Source organism: Neofelis nebulosa, chromosome 1 (genome assembly GCF_028018385.1).
Source record: "Neofelis nebulosa isolate mNeoNeb1 chromosome 1, mNeoNeb1.pri, whole genome shotgun sequence".
NCBI lineage: Eukaryota > Metazoa > Chordata > Mammalia > Carnivora > Felidae > Neofelis > Neofelis nebulosa.
Genome location: NC_080782.1, coordinates 176,328,503 through 176,347,614, shown reverse-complemented (window position 1 = coordinate 176,347,614; position 19,112 = coordinate 176,328,503). Strand labels below are relative to the sequence as shown.

Below are 19,112 nucleotides of genomic sequence, written 5' to 3'. Positions count from 1 at the left end.
ATGTGTTAAGTTTTAGTGGAATGTCAGTGTGGTTTCTGTCTTATGGTCACATTGGTCATCAGAGAGTTGGTATTCTTGGAAGAGATGGGATCATGAACATGAGAAAAGGAATACCAGAGATGGAGGGGGAAAAATGATGCATGGGAAAAGGGAAGAGGTGTTATTCGGTTGTAGTAGAGTGAATATTTCCAAAGTTAATAAAAACAAAATTATATCTAGAACTTTGATTGGTAAAGTCCCAAATTACACAGCTTTTTTTTTGTGGTGACAAAAAAGTTATTACGATAGCCAAAAAAAAAAATATTGAGATAAAATTCACATATCATCAAATTCATCCTTTTTTAAAGTGTATAATTCAGTGGTGTTTTAGTGTATTCACAAGGTTGTGCAGGCATCACCACTGTCTAGTTCCAGAACATTTTTATCACTCCCAAAAGAAATCGAGTACCCATTAGCAGTCCCTCCCCATTTATGCCCTGGACTCTGGCAACCACTTTTCTTTCTGTCTGTGTGGGCTTGCCTATTTGGACATTTCATATAAATGAAATCATTCAGTATTTGTCCTTTTGTGTCTGACTTCTTTCACTTAGCATATTGTTTTCACGGTTCACCCATGTTGTAGCACGTGTCAGTACTTCATTCCTTTTAATGCTGAATAACAATAGCAATATTCCATTGTGTGTGTGTGTGTGTGTGTGTGTGTGTATGTCACATTTGCTTATTGATTTATTAGTTGATAGGAATTTGGGTGATTTCTACTTTTTAGCTATTGATTTGAACATCCATGTACAAGATTTGTGTGGATACATATTTTCAATTTTGGGGGATATAGCACAAAAAGTATTTTTAAAGAAGCATACTTAATGCTTAAAAATTGTACACATTCATTGGTTCCAGGAATTGTTCTCAAGAGTGCCAAGTCAAATGGGCATTGGAAAAATAAATATTTCGTTAATAGTTCATTAGTGTATTTGGTTTCATTCTTTGTGTTTAAAGAAAATTTGGTAATGTGTGGTTCTCAGAATGCCCTTTCTTTTTTCTAGGCAAGATTACAGAGAGGTCACTTATTACTCAAACAAGGAAAACTTGATGAAGCAGAAGATGATTTTAAAAAAGTGGTAAGTTCAGCTTGTATTTGGCTTTATGAAGATGTTGAACTCCTTTATGAAGATGAGTGAACATGTTGGACTTATTTTTTTATATAGTAAGACATTTAGTAATAACTTTGTAGCTAAAAGGGAAAATCATTTGATTTGTATATATAAAAATCACAGTTTCTGTATTAATACATAGTGGCTGACATGAAAGAATCACTTTAAGAGTTGGAAGATAAAGTATATGGAATGAATATATAATTTTAATTCAGTTTATATAGCTCACGTGTTCTGCTTTGTTTTCCGTGAGGATCTAGAGATATCAACTGAACTATTCTAAAACTCCTCTAGATACCCCTGGGAAACACTTCATTTGATTTGAAGGAATAATGAGACATTCTTAAAAGGGAGTTTTGTAATTTCCTGTATGACTACTCTACAAAGTGTAGTGTTTTGAATTCATTGGGGGATGTTATAGATCACCTATAATTGAAAAATGATTTGTTGGAGAGACAGCCAAAGTCTTTATGCCCTCATGAAGCTAATTTTAAGACCTGCATTTTTGTTCCATCTGGATTTGCTTCTGAAGTGGTCTAGAAAGGGCATATATACAGTTGACCCTTAAACAAAATGGATTTGAACTGCATGGGTCCACTTTTATGTGGGCTGTATAAGTACTGTTAATGCATTTTCTCTTCCTTATAATATTCTTAATAACGTTTTCTTTTCTCTAACTTACTTTATTGTAAGAATACAGTATATAATACGTATAACATACAGAGTATGTGTTAATTGACTATGTTATTGTTAAGGCTTCTGGTTAGCAGTAGACTACTAGTAGTTTTGGGGGAGTCAGAAGTTTTATGAGGATTTGACTGCATGAGGTGGGTGGCATCGGTGCCCCTAACCCTGTGTTGTTCAAAGGTCAACTGTATAAAACCCCATTGTTCATTATTTGCATTTTTGTAGTTTATAAAAATACTTAGTTACTAGATGATAACCACTATGAAAATAAAACTGAAATTTCTAATATTTTCATAACCTCAGTATTTTATACCCTTAGTATTTCATAACCTCAGTGTTTTCACAGTACTCAGTCATATGCAGAGAAATTAAACATTAGACTTAATTGTATTAAAATCTAATCAGCAGCTGTCTCCTGGTCTCAGTAAAACTGGATGTCCTTTTATGTTTATTTAATTTTCCTTACTACTTGAGAAGGTGCTTGAGAACAGGCTGAAGGATAGGTCGTGGGATGTGATGGCATCTGAGTCCCCAGCCTCGTTCTTATACATACCAAGTGTTGTGAGAAATTTGTTGAATGGATGGATGAATGATAAAACATAAGAATGAGTTTCCTTCTTTTTAACAAATGCCTAAATCTATTATGTAGAATTGTTTTTCAATCATAACATTAGAGTAGCCTTTTAGGAATAACACAATTCAGAAGAAAGCTTTAGCAAAAATTAATCCTTACTGGGCATTGGATATATCCTTCTGGAAAAGTGAGTTCTTTGAATTTTGGGTTTGTCTTCAGTTAATGTCTTTTCTGTGATCAATATTAAAACCTCACAGAGGGGTGGCTGAGTGGTTCTGTCAGTTGAACATCTGACTCTTGATTTCAGCTCAGGTCATGATTCCAGGGTTGTGGGATTGAGCCCTGTGTCAGTTTCCACATTGAGCATGGAGCCTGCTTAAGATATTGTCTCTCTCCCTCCCCTTCCCCCTCCTCCCCTCCCTCTCCCCCTCTCTCCTCTCTCTCTTCTTTCCTCTCCTCTCCCTCCTCCCATCCCTTTCTCCCTCCCGCCCCCCCTCCCTTTGCCCTCCCCTGCATTTGCTGTCTCTCTAAAAAACAAACAAACAAAAAAACCCCTCCCAAACCTCACAGAAACAAAAGGGGGACTTTCCACTTTTATTTATTTTTTAAAATTTATTTATTTAACTTCAAGTAAGTTAACATACAGTGTAGTATTGATTTCAGGAGTAGAACCCACTTACATATGACACCCAGTGCTCATCCTAACAAGTGCTCTCCTTAATGCCCGTCATCCTTTTAGCCCATCCCCCTATGCACCTCCCCTCCAGCAGACTTCAGTTTGTTCTCTGTAGTTAATAGTCTTATGGTTTGCCTCCCTCTCTGTTTTTATCTTATTTTTCCTTCCCTATGTTCATCTGTTGTGTTTCTTAAATTCCATGAGTGAAATCATATATTTGTCTTTCTCTGACTTATTTTGCATAGCATAACACCCTCTAGTTCTATCTACATTGTTGCAAATGGCAAGATTTCATTTCTTTTTGATGACTGAATAATATTCCATTGCACGCGCGCGCGCGCACACACACACACACACACACACACCCACCCACCCACCCCACCTCTTCTTTATCCATTCATCAGTCAGTAGCCATTTGGGATATTTCCATAATTTAGCTATTTTTGATAGTGCTGCTATAAACATTGGGGTGCATGTGCCCCTTTGAATCAGCATTTTTGTATCTTTTGGATAAATACCTAGCAGTCAAATGCTGGGTAATAGGGTAGTTCTATGTTTAATTTTTTGAGGAGTCTCCATTCTGTTTTCCAGAGTGGCTGCATTCCCACCAAGAGTGTAAGAGGGTTCCCCTTTTCTCTCTTGCCAACGTCTCTTGTTTCCTGAGTTGTTGATTTTAGCCACTCTGACTGGTGTGAGGTGGTATCTCAGTGCGGTTTTGATTTGTATTTCCTTGATGATGAGTGATGTTGAACATTTGTAACTTCCTGATGAGTGATGTTGAACATCTTTTCATATGTCTGTTAGCCATCTCGACGTGTCTGTTCCTGTCTTCTGCCCATTACTTCACTGGATTATTTGTTTTTGGGTGTTGAGTTTGATAAGTTCTTCATAGTTTTTGGATACTAACCCTTTATCTGATATGTCATTTGCAAATATCTTTTCCCATTCTGTTGGTTGCCTTTTAGTTTTGTTGACTGTTTCCTTTGCAGTGCAGAAGCTTTTTATCCTCATGAGGTCCCAGTAGTTCATTTTTGCTTTTGTTTCCCTTGCCTCTGGAGACATGTCAAGTAAGAGGTTACTGTGGCCAAGGTCAAAGAGGTTGCTGCCTGTGTTCTCCTATAGGATTTTGATGGTTTTCTGACTCACATTTAGGTCTTCCATCCGTTTTGAATTTATTTTTGTGTATGTTATAGGAAAGTGGTCCAGGTTCCTTCTTCTGCATGTCGCTGTCCAGTTTTCCCAGCACCATTTGAAGAGACTATCTTTTCCATTCCATATTCTTTCCTGCTTTGTGGAAGATGAATTGGCCATACATTTGTGGGTCCATATCATATCTAGGTTCTCCATTCTGTTCCAATGATCTTTGCGTCTGTTTTTGTGCCAGTACCATACAGTCTTGATGATTACTGCTTTGTAATACAGCTTGAAGTCCAGGATTGTGATGCTTCCAGCTTTGCTTTTCTTTTTCAACATTACTTTGGCTATTCAGGGTCTTTTCTGGTTCCATACAAATTTTAGGGTCTTTTCTGGTTCCATACAAATTTTAGGATTGTTTGTTCTAGCTCTATGAAGAATGCTATTATTTTTGATGGGGATTTCATTGCACGTGTAGATTGCTTTGTAGTGTCGACATTTTAACAATATTTGTTCTTCAATCCGTGAGCATGGAATGTTTTTCCATTTCTTTGTGTCTTCTTCAGTTTCTTTCATAAGCTTTCTATAGTGTACAGAACTTACTTTTTTGGTTATTAGGTTTATTCCTAGGTATCTTAAGGTTTTTGGGGCAAATCGTAAGTGGGATTGTTTTCTTAATTTCTCTTTCTGCAACCAGTTTCGTTATGTTGATTTTATATTCTGTGACTTTGTTGAATTCATATATCAATTCTAGCAGTTTTTTGGTGGAGTCTTTTGGGTTTTCCACGTAGAGTATCATGTCATCTGTGAAGAGTGAAAGTTTGACTTCTTCCTTCCTTCCTTGTATGCCTTTTATTTCTTTTTGTTGTCTGATTGCTGAGGCTAGGACTTCCAATACTAAGTTGAACCACAGTGGTGAGAATGGAAATCCCTGTTCCTGACCTTAGTGACAAAGCTCTCAGTTTTTCCCCATTGAGGATGTTACAGCTGTGAGTCTTTCATATATGGTATTTATAATGCTGAGGTATGTTCCTTCTACTCCCAACTTTCTTGAGAGTTTTTACCAAGAAAGAATGCTGTATTTTGTCAAATGCTTTTTCTGCATCTATTGAGAGGATCCTATAGTTGTTTTTTTGTTTTTTTTTAATGTTTATTCATCTTTGAGAGACAGAGAGAGAGCATGAGGGGGGAAGGGGCAGAGAGGGAGACACAGAATCGGAAGCAGGCTCCAGGCTCCGAGCTGTCAGCACAGAGTCCAACGCAGGGCTTAAACTCACGAACTGCGAGATCATGACCTGAGACAAAGTCGGACCCTCAACCGACTGAGCCACCCAGGTGCCCCTGAGAGGATCATATAGTTCTTATCCTTTCTTGTGTTAATGTGGTGTATTGCACTGATTGATTTGAGAACACTAAGCCAGCCCTGCAGCCCAGCAATAAATCCCATTTGATCATGGTGAATAGTGCAGTTGAGTGTCTCTTAGTTTCGGCTCAGGTCATGATCTCATGGTCCTTGGGTTCGAGCCCCGTGTGGAGCTCTGCACTGACAGCGTGGAGCCTGCTTGGGATTCTCTCTTTCTGCCCCTCCCCAACTCACGTGTGCATGCTCTCTCTCTCTCTTTCTCTCTCTAAATAAATAAATAAACTTAAAAAATAAAATAAAAAGAGAATACTATTTAAGAAAATGAATGCCTGGTAGAATTCCCCTGGGAGGCCATCTGGCCCAGGACTCTGGGAGATTTGTTTGTTGGGAGATTTTTGATAACTGATTCAGTTTCTTTGCTGGTTATGGGTATGTTCAAATTTTCTGTCTCTTACTGTTTCAGTTTTGGTAGTGCATGAGTTTCTAGGAATTTGTCCATTTCTTCCAGATTGCCTCGTGTGTTGGCATATAATTTTTCATGGTATTCTCGTACAGTTGTTTGTATTTCTGTAGTGTTTGTTGTGATCTCTTTCATTCATGATTTTATCTATTTGGGTCCTCTCTCTTTTCTTTTTTATAAGCCTGGCTAGGGGCTTATCAATTTTGTTTATTCTTTCAAAGAACCAGCCAGCATTGCCACTTTTCGATTGTTTTCTGACGGTCATACTTCTGCTAGTGCATTCTTAAAATTGCCGTTGCTATTATTATTACAGGATACTTCCATGACAGTGTGCAACTGAATTGAATGATTTTTTATTTTTAATTGAAATTTGTATTGAGATAATTGTAGATTCCCATACAGTTGTAATTAATAATACAGAGAGATCCTGTATACCCTTTACCCAATACCTACTGTCACCCAATGATAACATCTTGTAAAACTATAGTACGATATTACAACAAAGATATTGACATTGATACAATCTGTCTATTCAGATTTCCTCAGTTTTAGTAGTAGTGTTCATTTGTTTTTGTTTTTTTTAATGTTTGTGTATTTATTTTGCAAGAGACAGCGATCGGGGGAGGGGCAGAGAGAGAGGGAGACAGAGAATTCCAAGCAGGCTCCTCACTGTCAGTGCAGAGCCAGATGTGGGGCTCCATCCCACGAATTGTGAGATTATGACCTGAGCCAAAACCAAGAATCAGATGCTCAATGGACTGAGCCACCCAGGCCTAGTGTCCGTGTCTGCGTGTGTGTTTAATTTGATACACGTTTTATTTACACCACAGTTAACATACTGAGCACTTCTGTTGCCACAAGGATCCTTCCTGTTGCCCATTTATAAGCACACCCACTTCCCTCACATACTGTTTTGGCCTCTCATCCACTTTCGGCAACCACTAATTTGTTACTCATTTCTTTAATTTTGACATTTCAAACTTTATACATGAACAAACGTTATATAACCTTTTGGCATTGACTTTTTTTTACTCCATATAATTCCCTGGAGATTCATTCAGATTGTTGCATATATCACTTAGTTCCTTTTAATCGCTAAGTAGTCCATGGTATGTGTGTGACACTCATTCATCAATTAATGGACATTTGGGTTGTTTCCACTTTTTCACTATTATGAATAAAACTGGTATGAACTTTTTTTTTTTTTTAATGCTACAAATATTCTTGTCTAGGTTTTAGTGTGAACAGAAGTTTTCATTTTCCTGGGATAAATGCCTAGAAGTGCAATTTCTGGGTTGTGTCATAATTGCCTGTTTAGTTTTATAAGGAACCACCAAACTGCTTTTCAGAGTGACTGTGCCATTTTATGTTCCTCTGCATCTTTGCCAGTATGTGGTTTTGTCACTGCTTTTTTCTTTTTAAAATTTATTTATTTTGAGAGAGCACATGGGTGTGCCTGCTAGCAGGGGAGGGGCAGAGAGAGAGAGGGAGGGAGAGGGAGAGAGAATCCCAAGCAGGCTCCACACAGTGAGCACAGAGGCTGGGAGCTTGGTCACATGAACCATGAAATCATGACGTGAGCCAAGATCAAGAGTCGGATGCTTAACTGACTGAGCCACCCAGGTGCCCCTCTTTATGTATTTTCAATACTTTATCACATGTGTGGTCGGCAAATATGTTCTTCTAGTCCATAGCTTGTCTTTTACTATTCACAGGGTGTTTCAGAGAGAAGATGTTTTTAATTTTGATGATATTCAATTTATCCATTTTGCTTTTTCTTCTGCATACACTGTTTTTGGTGTCCTGTTGAAGAACTATTCTCCAAGCCTTACGTTCCGAATGTTTTCTCCTATGTTATTTTTTTTTTTAAAGTTTTATGGTCTTATGTTTTACATTTAAGTCTGTGTTCTATTTTGACTTAATGTTTGTGTAATGTGTGAAGTTTAGGTTGAGGTTGATTTGTTTTGCCTTTGGATATGCCATTGTTCCAGCACCATATTTTGAAAAGGCTTTCTGTCCTTCACTGAAGTGCTTTCACACCTTTAAAAATAAGACGTTTGCTGTACTTGGGTGGGTGTATTTCTGGGTTCTCTCTTCTGTTTTCTGTGTGTCTATCCCTCTGCCATTCCTGTACTCTGTTGGTGTTTTAGCTCTATAAGGAGTCTTACTAGGGAGTGGAATGATTCCTTCTCACTTTATTCTTCTCTGTCAGTATCGTTTTAGGTATTCCCTGGCCTTTACCCTTTTATGTAAATTTAGAATAAATTTCTCTATGTCTACAAAAAGCCTTGCTGATATTTTGATAGGAAAGGAATCGCAATAAGCCTAAAAGTCAGTTTGGGCAGAAATGAAATACTTATTATGTTGAGTCTTCCAATCCATGAACATAATATGCCTCCCCATTTGTTTAGGTCTTTGATTTCTTTTATCAGTGTTTTGTAACTTGCAATGTACAGATCCTGTACATATTTTGTTAAATGTATATACCCGAGTTCTTTTTTGGGTGTGGGAGGGATGATTTAAAATGGTACTGTGTTTTTTTGTTTTTTTAAAATGTTTTTTACATTTATTTATTTTTGAGAGACAGAGAGAGACAGTGTGAGCAGGGGAGGGGCAGAGAGAGAGAGTGAGACACAGAATCAGAAGGAGGCTCCAGGCTCTGAGCTGTCAGCACAGAGCCCGATGCGGGGCTCAAACCCACAAACCGTGAGATCATGACCTGAGCTGAAGTCAGACGCTCAACCGACTGAGCCACCCAGTTGCCCCTGGTACTGTGTTTTTAATTTCATTTTTCACATTGAATAATCTTTGTGATTTTTTTTTCTTCAGGAAAGTGTTCACATATTTAAATTTGTAGAAGAAATTAAAAAAAAATTTTTTTTAATGTTTATTTACTTATTTAGAGAGAGAGAGTGAGCAGGGAGGGGCAGAGAGAGAGGGAGAGAGAGAATCCCAAGCAAGCTCCACACTGTCAGCGTGGAGCCTGACGCAGGGCTCGAACCCATGAACCATGCGATCCTGACCTGAGCCAAGATCAAGAGTCAGACACTTAACCAACAGAGCCACCTCAGTTCCCCATGGGAATACAGATGGGAGGCCAAGTTAAATCTTAACACTGCAAAAGCTATGTTTAATATGTAATAACAATTTTGTTGTGTGTAATAATAATTATATTAGATTGGATTGGGTTTAGAGAAGGATACAAGTACAGAATTTATTATTTTACAGTTATTTTATGTTTCACTTGGAATAAATTGGAAATACCTGGACTTAAGATTCAGATTAATAATTAGAAAATCTGACATGTATATCTTTTGTCTGAACAGTAATTACAGTGTCCCAAGGGTGTAGGTGTTAGAGCATCATGAAATGAGAATATTGAGAAGAACTTATCAGTTAACATATGTATATAAATGATTAAATTTTAAGCATTTGGAACCTTGATTCTACTGGGAAAATGATAAAAGAATGTTATCAGATGGACAACACGAGATATAAACCCAAACCCAGTGTCTACAGTGTCCAGTCTTTCTAAATGTAAAGATGAACATTAGAACTACTCACAGGACTACTATCTCTTATGTTTAGCAAAAATAGATAACATACAGCCCAACCCTGATGAGACTTTAAGGAAATGTTTCCAGGTATATAATATTGTTGACATTGCAAGTATAAATAGAACTTTTACAGAAAAATCTGGCAGTAAGTATTATGAAAGAAAAACATTTTGCCCAAAGATACTTATTGGAGTTCTATTTGTTTTGGAAACTATTAGAGAATATTGTGTCAGTATGATAGAATAATATTCATGAACAAGAATTATTTATGTTTGCTATTGATTTATAGACCTACATTACAAAATAAAGTCAATTAAAGGGCAAAATAAAAATTGTGTGTAAATGCTATTTCTGATTACAGAAAACTTTTGTGTGCTAAACTGGTATAAGTGGCAATTGGTTAAAATTTATAGTTTTTTTCTGTTTTAAAGTTGTATAAAACAAATTCTGAAGAAAAAAGACAAGTTTTGGAACAAGAGGCAGGAAGGAGCGTTGGGTTTTAGATCTACTTTTGTACTTTAGCCATGTTTTGTACAGCACTCAGCATGCACGGGGCATATTGCTAAGGACTTGTATGGATTATTTCAATCGCTATTCTGCCTCTGTGGTCTGGTATACTGGTAGTCTCATTTTCAGCTGAGCAAATAGAGGTTCAGAGAAGTTTGGTGACTTGCCCAAGATTACACCAGTAGCAAGCAAGTAGGTTAGAAAATTCTAGAACCTGCATTCTTATGCACTGTACTGTTGCTCTCTGCTGTCATTAGTAATTGTATGCATGCTCTGAGGGCTATTCCTGTCGAATATGGGAACAGGACTCAAACGTGTATGTGTTTCACATGGTGCAGAACATTTGTTGTTATTCGCGTTAAGAAGTGTGAGAAAACATGTATTTGCTTATATACAGACAAAAACCTCTGGAAAGATAAGCAAGAAACTGATAACATTGGTACTTCTTAAAAGAAAGGTGACTGAGAAGTTCTTCCCTTCTGAGCACCTTGTTTTCCTCATTGCAAAGCATAGAAATTGTATAGATGACATCCTATCTTTAAAGTTTGGTACCATAAAGTAGATGATTTCTGGGTCTCGTTTGAAAAGATAAATTTTGTGTTATGACTGTATTTTATTTTTAGTAATTAAAGAATCCTTATTAATTTTTAAAGATTTGTGAATATAGATGATCCATAATAACTTGTTTGCTTTATATATTTTTTAGTTAAATGGACTTTTTGTGGTATTTAGGAGCATTTACAAGCCTGTTACATATAGTAAAGATTTAATCATACTAGTAAAGTGCTATATACAACCAGGTAGATGTATTCAACTACATTTTACATAACGGAACAGAAATTTGAATATACTTAATCTCTTTTTGGGCTACAGTGAGAAACTCGTTCTTTGTTAGGTGTACAGGTTACTCTACTGTTGGAGGCTGTCCTGTAAATGAGCATCACGTCAGGTCCATACCAGCTATCCTAATCCTGATCAGTACTTTACGTGGTTTAGTTTGTCTTGGAGCCATCAGTGACTCCTGCTGTAGCCAGTGCATGTGGTCATTTGTTAGGTCAGTGAGCATTTGAGTGCATATTATTTGCAAGGCAGAATAGTAGGTGTTAGAGAATTGCTGATGAAGAAAACTAGTCTCAGCCTTTGGAGAGATTGTACTAGGGTAAGAAATAATCGGCGAATATGATATCATATGACAAATGTTGTGATTTAGCCCTGTGGGAACAGACAGAATGGTCACCTAACTTAGCTGGGATTTGGGAGTCTGGAGTCAAGAAAGGCCTTTTTAAAGGAGGATGTACTTGAAGTCTGAATGGTAAGAGAATGAATGAATCTGTGTTAGCAAAGTGGCTGGGAGGGCCATCCAGGCAGACGGTGAGCATCCTGTCATTTAAGAAAACGACACCTCTAGTACCACTGGAGTAGGGGTTTGAGAATGCTGGACAGGTAAGCAGGGGTCTGATTGCAGAGAGGACATATGTAGTGCTGGGACCTGGGTGTGTGTTTGTTCATTCGTTTAATAGCCATGGAAGGTTTATGCTGGGAATGTCATGATCAGGGTTTTGCTTCAGTAAAACCCAGACTACTCTGGAAAATGGGTTGGAAGAAGACGAGAGTGGAAGTAAACAGTCTGATAATTAAGCTGTTGCAGTAAGTAGTCCAAGTGTGACTTTATGGAGGCCAAAGATTAGGCTGGAGTAGGTGGGGATTGAGAGAAATAGGTGGACATTTAGGAGGTTGGATCAAGAGAGATGCAGTGATTGTGCTAAGGGAGAAGGAACAATTAGGTATGATGCCCGGGTTTCTGGATTGTTCAAATTGGTTACATGTCCATGCTATTCCCTCAGATAGAAACTCAGAGAACAATTATTTAGGAGAGAAGGATGGGTAGAGAAAATATGCCTGTCTTATACTTTTTTTTCCTCAAGTTTTTATTTTAATCAGTTAGTGCTCATCACAAATGCACACTCCTTAATCCCCTTAATCACCCACCTACCCCGCCCCCATCCCCTCTGGTGACCATTAGTTTGTTCTTTGTAGTTAAGAGTCTGTTTCTTAGTTTCTTTTTTCCCCTTTGCTCATTTGTTTTGTTTTTTAAGCATCTTTTTAAAAAAAATTTATTTATTTTGAGAGAGAGCATGAGAGTGAGTGGGGGAGGGGCAGAGAGAGAGAGGGAGAGAGAATCCCAAGCAGGCTCCGTGTTGTCAGTGCAGAGCCCTATGTGGGGCTTGATCCCACGAACTGTGAGATCATGACCTGAGCCAAGACCAAGAGTTGGACACTCAACCGACTGAGCTACCCAGGCAGTCCTGTTTCTTAAACATCTTCTTTATCCTTTGATTAATCGATGGACACTTGGGCTGCTTCTGTATCCTGGCTATTGTAAATAACACTGCTATAAATATAGGAGTGCATGTGTCCCTTTGAATTAGTGTTTTTGTATTCTTTGGGTAAATACCCAGTAGTGTGATTGCTGGGCCATAGGGTAGTTCTATTTTTAACTTTCTGAGGAACCTCCATTCTGTTTTTCAGAGTGGCTGCACCAGTTTGCATTCCCACCAACAATGCAAGAGGGTTCCCCTTTCTCTGCATCCTCGCCAACACCTATTGTTTGTTGCGTTGTTGATTTTAGCCATTCTGACAGGTGTGAGGTATAGTTTTGATTTGCATTTCTCTGACAGTGAGTGACGATGAATATCTTTTCATATGTCTGTTGGCCATCTGTATGTCTTCTTTGGAGAAATGTCTGTTCATGTCTTCTGCCATTTTTAAATTGGATTATTTGTTTTTGGGTGTTGAATTTTATAAGTTCTTTACATATTTTAGATACCCTTTATTGGATATGTCTTTTGTAAGTATCTTCTCCCAATTTGTAGGTTGCCATTTAGTTTTTGTTGATTGTTTCCTTTACTGTATAGAAGCTTTTTATTTTTTAAATTTGTTTTATTTTTTAAAGTTTTTATTTTAATTTCCATTAGTTAACTTACAGTGTTATATTGGTTTCAGGTGTACGATATAGTAATTTAGCACTTCCACACATCACCGCGTAGTCATCACAAGTGCAGAAGCTTTTTATTTTGATGTAGCCTCAATAGTTTATTATTGCTTTTGTTTTCCTTGCCTCAGGAGACATAGCTAGAAAAAAGTTGCTCAGCTGATGTCAGAGAAATTACTGCCTGTGCTCTCTTCTAGGATTTGTATGGTTTCAGGTCTTACATTTAGGTCTTTAATCCATTTTGAATTTATTTTTGTGTATAGCATAGGAAAGTGGTCCAGTTTCATTCTTCCACATGTTGCTATCCAGTTTTCCCAACACCATTTGTTGAAGAGACTTTTTCATTGGAGAGTCTTTCATTGGATGGTCAAAGATTAATTAATTGATGATATAATTGTGGGCTTACTTCTGGATTTTGTATTCTGTTCCCTTGATCTATATGTTTCTATTTTTGTGCAAGTACCATGCTGTTTGATTACTACAGCTTTGTGATATAACTTGAAGTCTGGAATTGTGATGCCTCCAACTTAGTTTTTTTTTTTTTTTCCTCTTTAAGATTGCTTTGGCTATTCCAGGTCTTTTGTAGTTTCATACAAATTTTAGGATTGTTTGTTCTAGTTCTGTGAAAAATGCTGTTGGTATTTTGATAGAGATTGCATTAAATGTGTAGATTGCTTTGGGTAGTGTAGACATTTTAACAGTGTCCTTCCAATCCATGAACATGGAATGTCTTTCCGTTTCTTTGCATCATCTTCAGTTTCTTTCATCAGTGTTCTATCGTTTTCAGAGTACAGGTCTTTCACCTCTTTGGTGAGGTTTATTTCTGGGTATCTTACCATTTGGGGTACAGTAGTAAATGGGATTGTTTTCTTAATTTCTTTTTCTGCTGTTTCATTATTGATGTGTAGAAGTGCAACAGATTTCTGTAGAGTAATTTTGTATCCTGCGACTTTACTGAATTTGTTAATCAGTTCTAGCAGTTTTTTGGTAGAGTTTTTCAGGTTTTCTGTATACAATATCACGTCAGCTGCAAATAGGGAAAGTTTGACTTCTTCCTTATAGATTTTTATGCCTTTTATTTCTTTTTGTTGTCTGATTGCTGTGGCTAGGATGTCCAGTGCTATATTGAATAGAAGTGGTGAGAGTGGACATCCTTGTCTTGTTCCTGACCTTAGGGGAGGGGCTCTCCATTCTTCCTCATTGAGGGTGATGTTTGCTGTGGGTTTTTCATATATGGTCTTTATTATGTTGAAGTCTGTTCCCTTTAAACCTATTTTGTTGATGGTTTTTATCGTGAATGGATGTTGTACTTTGTCAAATGCTTTTTCTGCATCTGTTGAAAATGATCATATGGTTTGACGCTCTTATTCTTTTTTTTTTTTTTTTAAGTTTACTTATTTTTGAGAGAGACAGAGACAACATGAGTGGGGTGGCAGAGAGAGAGGGAGAGTGAGAGAGAATCCCAAGCAGGCTCTGTTCTGACCTGAGCTGAAACCAAGAGTTGGATGTTTAACCCACTCAGCCAGCCAGGCGCCCCTGACTCCCTTATTTTTATAAAAATATCCTGGAGCGCCTGGGTGGCTCAGTTGGTTAAGTGTATGACTTCGGCTCAGGTCATGATCTCATGGTTAGTGAATTTGAGCCCTGTGCTGACAGCTCAGACCCTGGAGCCTTCTTTGGATTCTGTGTCTCCCTCTCTCTCTGCCCCTTCCCTGCTCATGCTCTGTTTCTCTCTCAAAAATAAAAAATAAACATTAAAAAAAATGTTTTAAAAATTTTCCTGATTCTCAGCAACTCATTTTATTTAATAATTTGTGATCTATAAATTCTTCCTTCTTATCAACTTCAAGATACAGTAAATGCACTTTAAACTCATTTGTTTTTGGACTTCGGTGTTTTATCTTTTCCTTATTTATCTTTGCTATCAATGCTTTGGGTTTAAGTGAAAAATCTTTAGATCAAGGCAGTGTTCCATGTGATCCAAATACAGTGAAGCTAATGATCAGTTTAAATGTTTATTTCATATTTCGGCATTTTTTATTTTGATGAAGTTGGCAACTCACATTTTGTTTTTGGTGAGCAGCCATATTATTAGATAAATATCAGTGCCAATTGCAATTTAATTTTTAATTTAAGTACAAAGCTTTGGTGTGATTTTTAATAAATAAACTCTTCACTGGTAGTTTGTGTTACTTGAAAACAAACTAACATAAATCTACCAAATGCATCAATATAACTTTAGGCATTGTTTTTTCCATCTTTAATCTTTTAGTACAGAAAGAATGATTGTGGTGCTTCAAGTTAACTAAATCAGAAATAACCAAAGTTAAAAAAAAATACTAAGTATTATGAACTAGGAAGAAAAGGGAGCAGTACTTTTAAAGGCATGAAATAAATTTGGTTATAATTTAATATAAAGATAGCAATGTGTGCTATAGCTTGCTACAGTTGCTCTTTTTCTTTGAATCAGAAATAATGCTATAAATGGGTAATAGTATAAATATGCCATAATTCATCAGATATAAGGAGCTATCAATTGTAAGACATGTTATTATTTTATGCTGTATTAAAAGAATAAATGCTGCTGGTTAATAATGCCTTTTTATAACTTAATATTTTTATTTTGTGCTTATAGAAAGAGCTATTTGAGACTTAGACACAAGTTTTTATTATCACACTGCTCTGCTCATTGCCTTTCTGTTATACATTAACTTCATGAAGACTTTGGCAGTTAAAACCTGTATGTATAGTACCAACGGTGTTAATACCTGGAGTCAAGCGTGCTAGACCATTTTTGTGCATATGCAGTCATGTTGATGGGCTGATGGTAAGACTCATTCCACTGAGAGAAATCCAAGTATGCTTTATCACCTTGCTTTAGATGTGAGGCAGAAAGGGAAGAGGGAAGGATGAGGCTTAAAAGATAGCAGCAGTAAAATGGAGTTGGACTCCTAATTACATCAAGGAAAGAGGAATCTAACATCCTAAATAATAAGAGGAGCCATTTAAAAAAAAAAATTTTTTTTAACGTTTCATTTATTTTTGAGACAGGGAGAGACAGAGCATGAGCAGGGGAGGGTCAGAGAGAGGGAGACACAGAATCTGAAACAGGCTCCAGGCTCTGAGCTGTCAGCACAGAGCCCGACGCGGGGCTCAAACTCACGGAGCGCGAGACCATGACCTGAGCCGAAGTCGGCCGCTTAACCTATGGAGCCGCCCAGGGGCCCCAAGAGGAGCCATTTTTGAACAGCATGGGATGGTGACAGTGACAGTGGCAGTGGGTTGGGAATGGGACGTGGAATTCTTCTTAGCGAAACGCTGTTAAGATGTCTTGCTGGAGATGTAAGGTGGGCAGTTGCATGTTTGGCGTCAGCGTACATGTAAGAGGGAGCGGTTAAGAATGTAGGCTCTGGAAGTGACTTTGAACCATAGTTTCCTCCTGTATAAAATGGAGATAATCCAAAATGACCTTTAGGACTTTTGGTTTAGCTTTAGAATATTGCCTGAAACCTAGAGAGGACTCAGTAAATGTTTTCTGCTGTCATGACTGATCTTCATCATCACCATCATCCAAAACATGGGCTTTGGAGATACAGACCTTAGTTGGAAAGTAAGCAAGACTTCTGGCAAGTTACATAATCATTCAATTTCTTTATCTAAAGTTGGGGTAGTAAAATCTAGCTCATGGGTAATAGTATAAATGAAAAAAGAAAGATAGGCATGCAATGTAGGCATTAAGGCATATGTCCTGTTTTTTAGCAGTTTATACTTTAGTTGGAGGAAATAAGCGCTAAATATGTAAAAAATTAATAACACAGAGATATTTATAAGAAGTGACATAAAGGTTGGATAAAACGATAAGATTAAGAATTAAGAACACGACTAGAAGTTGGGAGACCCACCTCACTTTTTCTCCTGATTAGCTGTGTGATGTTGGGCAAGTTATCATTATCCTGTCAGTACTGTGAGACTCAGTATTTTCATTTACAAAGTGCGAGTTGATTGGGCAAGATGATTTCTTAGGTTACTTCCTTGTTAAGGGTTTCTTACGTGATTTCGGCATTTAGAGAGAAGCGATTACGACCATAGTATGGAACAGTTAGGGAGGCTAGGAGGAGATGGGACATGAAAAGGGTGTTGGTTTGATGAAAATTGTATCAGGGAACAAGAGAGTTTTGGAATCTTGAAGATACCTTTTTTCTTGTGTTATAATTGTGAGAAATTAGCCTATCCTCACATTTCCATGTTTCATTTCTGGTAGGTTTTATTTATGAATTTCACAAATATTTGAATTTATATTTTGTCAGGTTCATTGAACGTTCTTGCTCGTTTTCCTTGTATGTGCTGCGTCCCTCTAGGGCAGCAGTTCTTAGGATGGCTCTCAGGATCCCATTATACTAGTCAATATGGAGGCCTCCAGAGACCTTTTGTTTAGCAATATTTACGGGATTAGAAGTTAATTTTAGAAATTAAAAAATACTTATTAATTTAAAAGTAACAAACCCATTATGTTAATATAGATTTTTTTGCATGCAACCTAACTATTTTCAAAAACAAAAAGTTTAATGAGATAAGTTTTACATTTTTACAAATCTCTTTAATATGTGGCTTACTTGAAGACCATCAGATTCCCAGATCTGATTTATATTTTGGTTGAAGTACTATTGAAGAAAATGTGGTTTATACATATAAGCAGTTGGAAAAGGAAGAATGTTTTAACATCTTTTTATATAATTGTGGATACTCTTTGATGTTACACCAAAACTCCAGTAGTTGTTATTGGTTAGTTGCAATGTGGACTCTGAAATCCTGCCAGTGAACTTGTAGTACTCTGTCATAATGAAATCCATTAGTTTAGCCTGCACTTTGAATGAGTACTTTGTCTTTTATCCATATGTGTTTTGGCCCCACAGACCCCTGAAAGAGTATTAAGGATTCCCAAGGGTCCCTGGATCATACACTGAGAATCACTACTATAGGATATATACCTAAGAGGATAATTGCTACTTTGAAAGTTATGGGCATTTTAAACCTGGCCAGTTTGGCACTGTCTCGTTAAGTGGTTATTCCAATTTATATTCCCACCAGCAGTTTAGGGGGGTTCTATGAGCCCCATAACTTCAATACCACTTGGTATCAGTAGTATTTTTGCTGGCTAGGTTGGTATAAGAAATGCGACTTTACATCTTTTGTGTCTGTTTCTCTTAGATTCTATTTATCCAACTGTTTCTTTTGTGTCAGTGAAGATAGTCCTTAAGAATATCTTTTTCTCGGGGCGCCTGGGTGGCGCAGTCGGTTGAGCGTCCGACTTCAGCCAGGTCACGATCTCGCGGTCCGTGAGTTCGAGCCCCGCGTCAGGCTCTGGGCTGATGGCTCGGAGCCTGGAGCCTGTTTCCGATTCTGTGTCTCCCTCTCTCTCTGCCCCTCCCCCGTTCATGCTCTGTCTCTCTCTGTCCCAAAAATAAATTAAAAACGTTGAAAAAAAAAATTAAAAAAAAAAAAAAAAAGAATATCTTTTTCTCTTAGTCATTACTTCAGGAATTTCAACATCCATGCTTACTAAGGTTTACAGGTAATCAATATCTTTAGCTTCCTCCAGAAAATTACAGGGGCCTTAGAATACTTTAACTCAATCACCTACTCCCTGGCTTGGATATAATTATTTTTCAAAAATTGGGGCTTTTTATTGACATTCAAATTAGTATTACTTTTGTATAGATCCCTTAAAGACTTAGGAAAGAATTGGTGAAGGCAAATTCTAGGAGTTGCTAGAGAATATTGCAATATACCTCAAATATTACATATTTTTCCATGTTATCAAATAGTAACAAATTAAAAATGTAAACTTGTGCTACTTACCTCTTAAAACCATAATTAAATTTAATAGAATTGGAAGATTAATTTCTTGAGCAACAGGCAGTTTGGTGATTTTATGCTAAAGTCTAATTTTATTTTGACCTTGAGTCAAATTAAGGTTTTATTATTCTGGGGCTTTAATTGTAAAGGCATCC

General features: G+C 37.2%; 1 protein-coding gene across 1 annotated transcript in view; it reads left to right on the top strand.

Annotated features, from left to right (window-relative positions):
- The window catches only part of DNAJC3 (DnaJ heat shock protein family (Hsp40) member C3), a 90,662-nt gene that overhangs the window by 30,685 nt on the left and 40,865 nt on the right, over positions 1-19,112 (top strand). Inside the window, exon 4 of the mRNA XM_058681699.1 lies at positions 1,044-1,118. Within this exon, the coding sequence (XP_058537682.1) occupies positions 1,044-1,118 (75 nt within the window). The remainder of the gene's footprint in view (positions 1-1,043; positions 1,119-19,112) is intronic.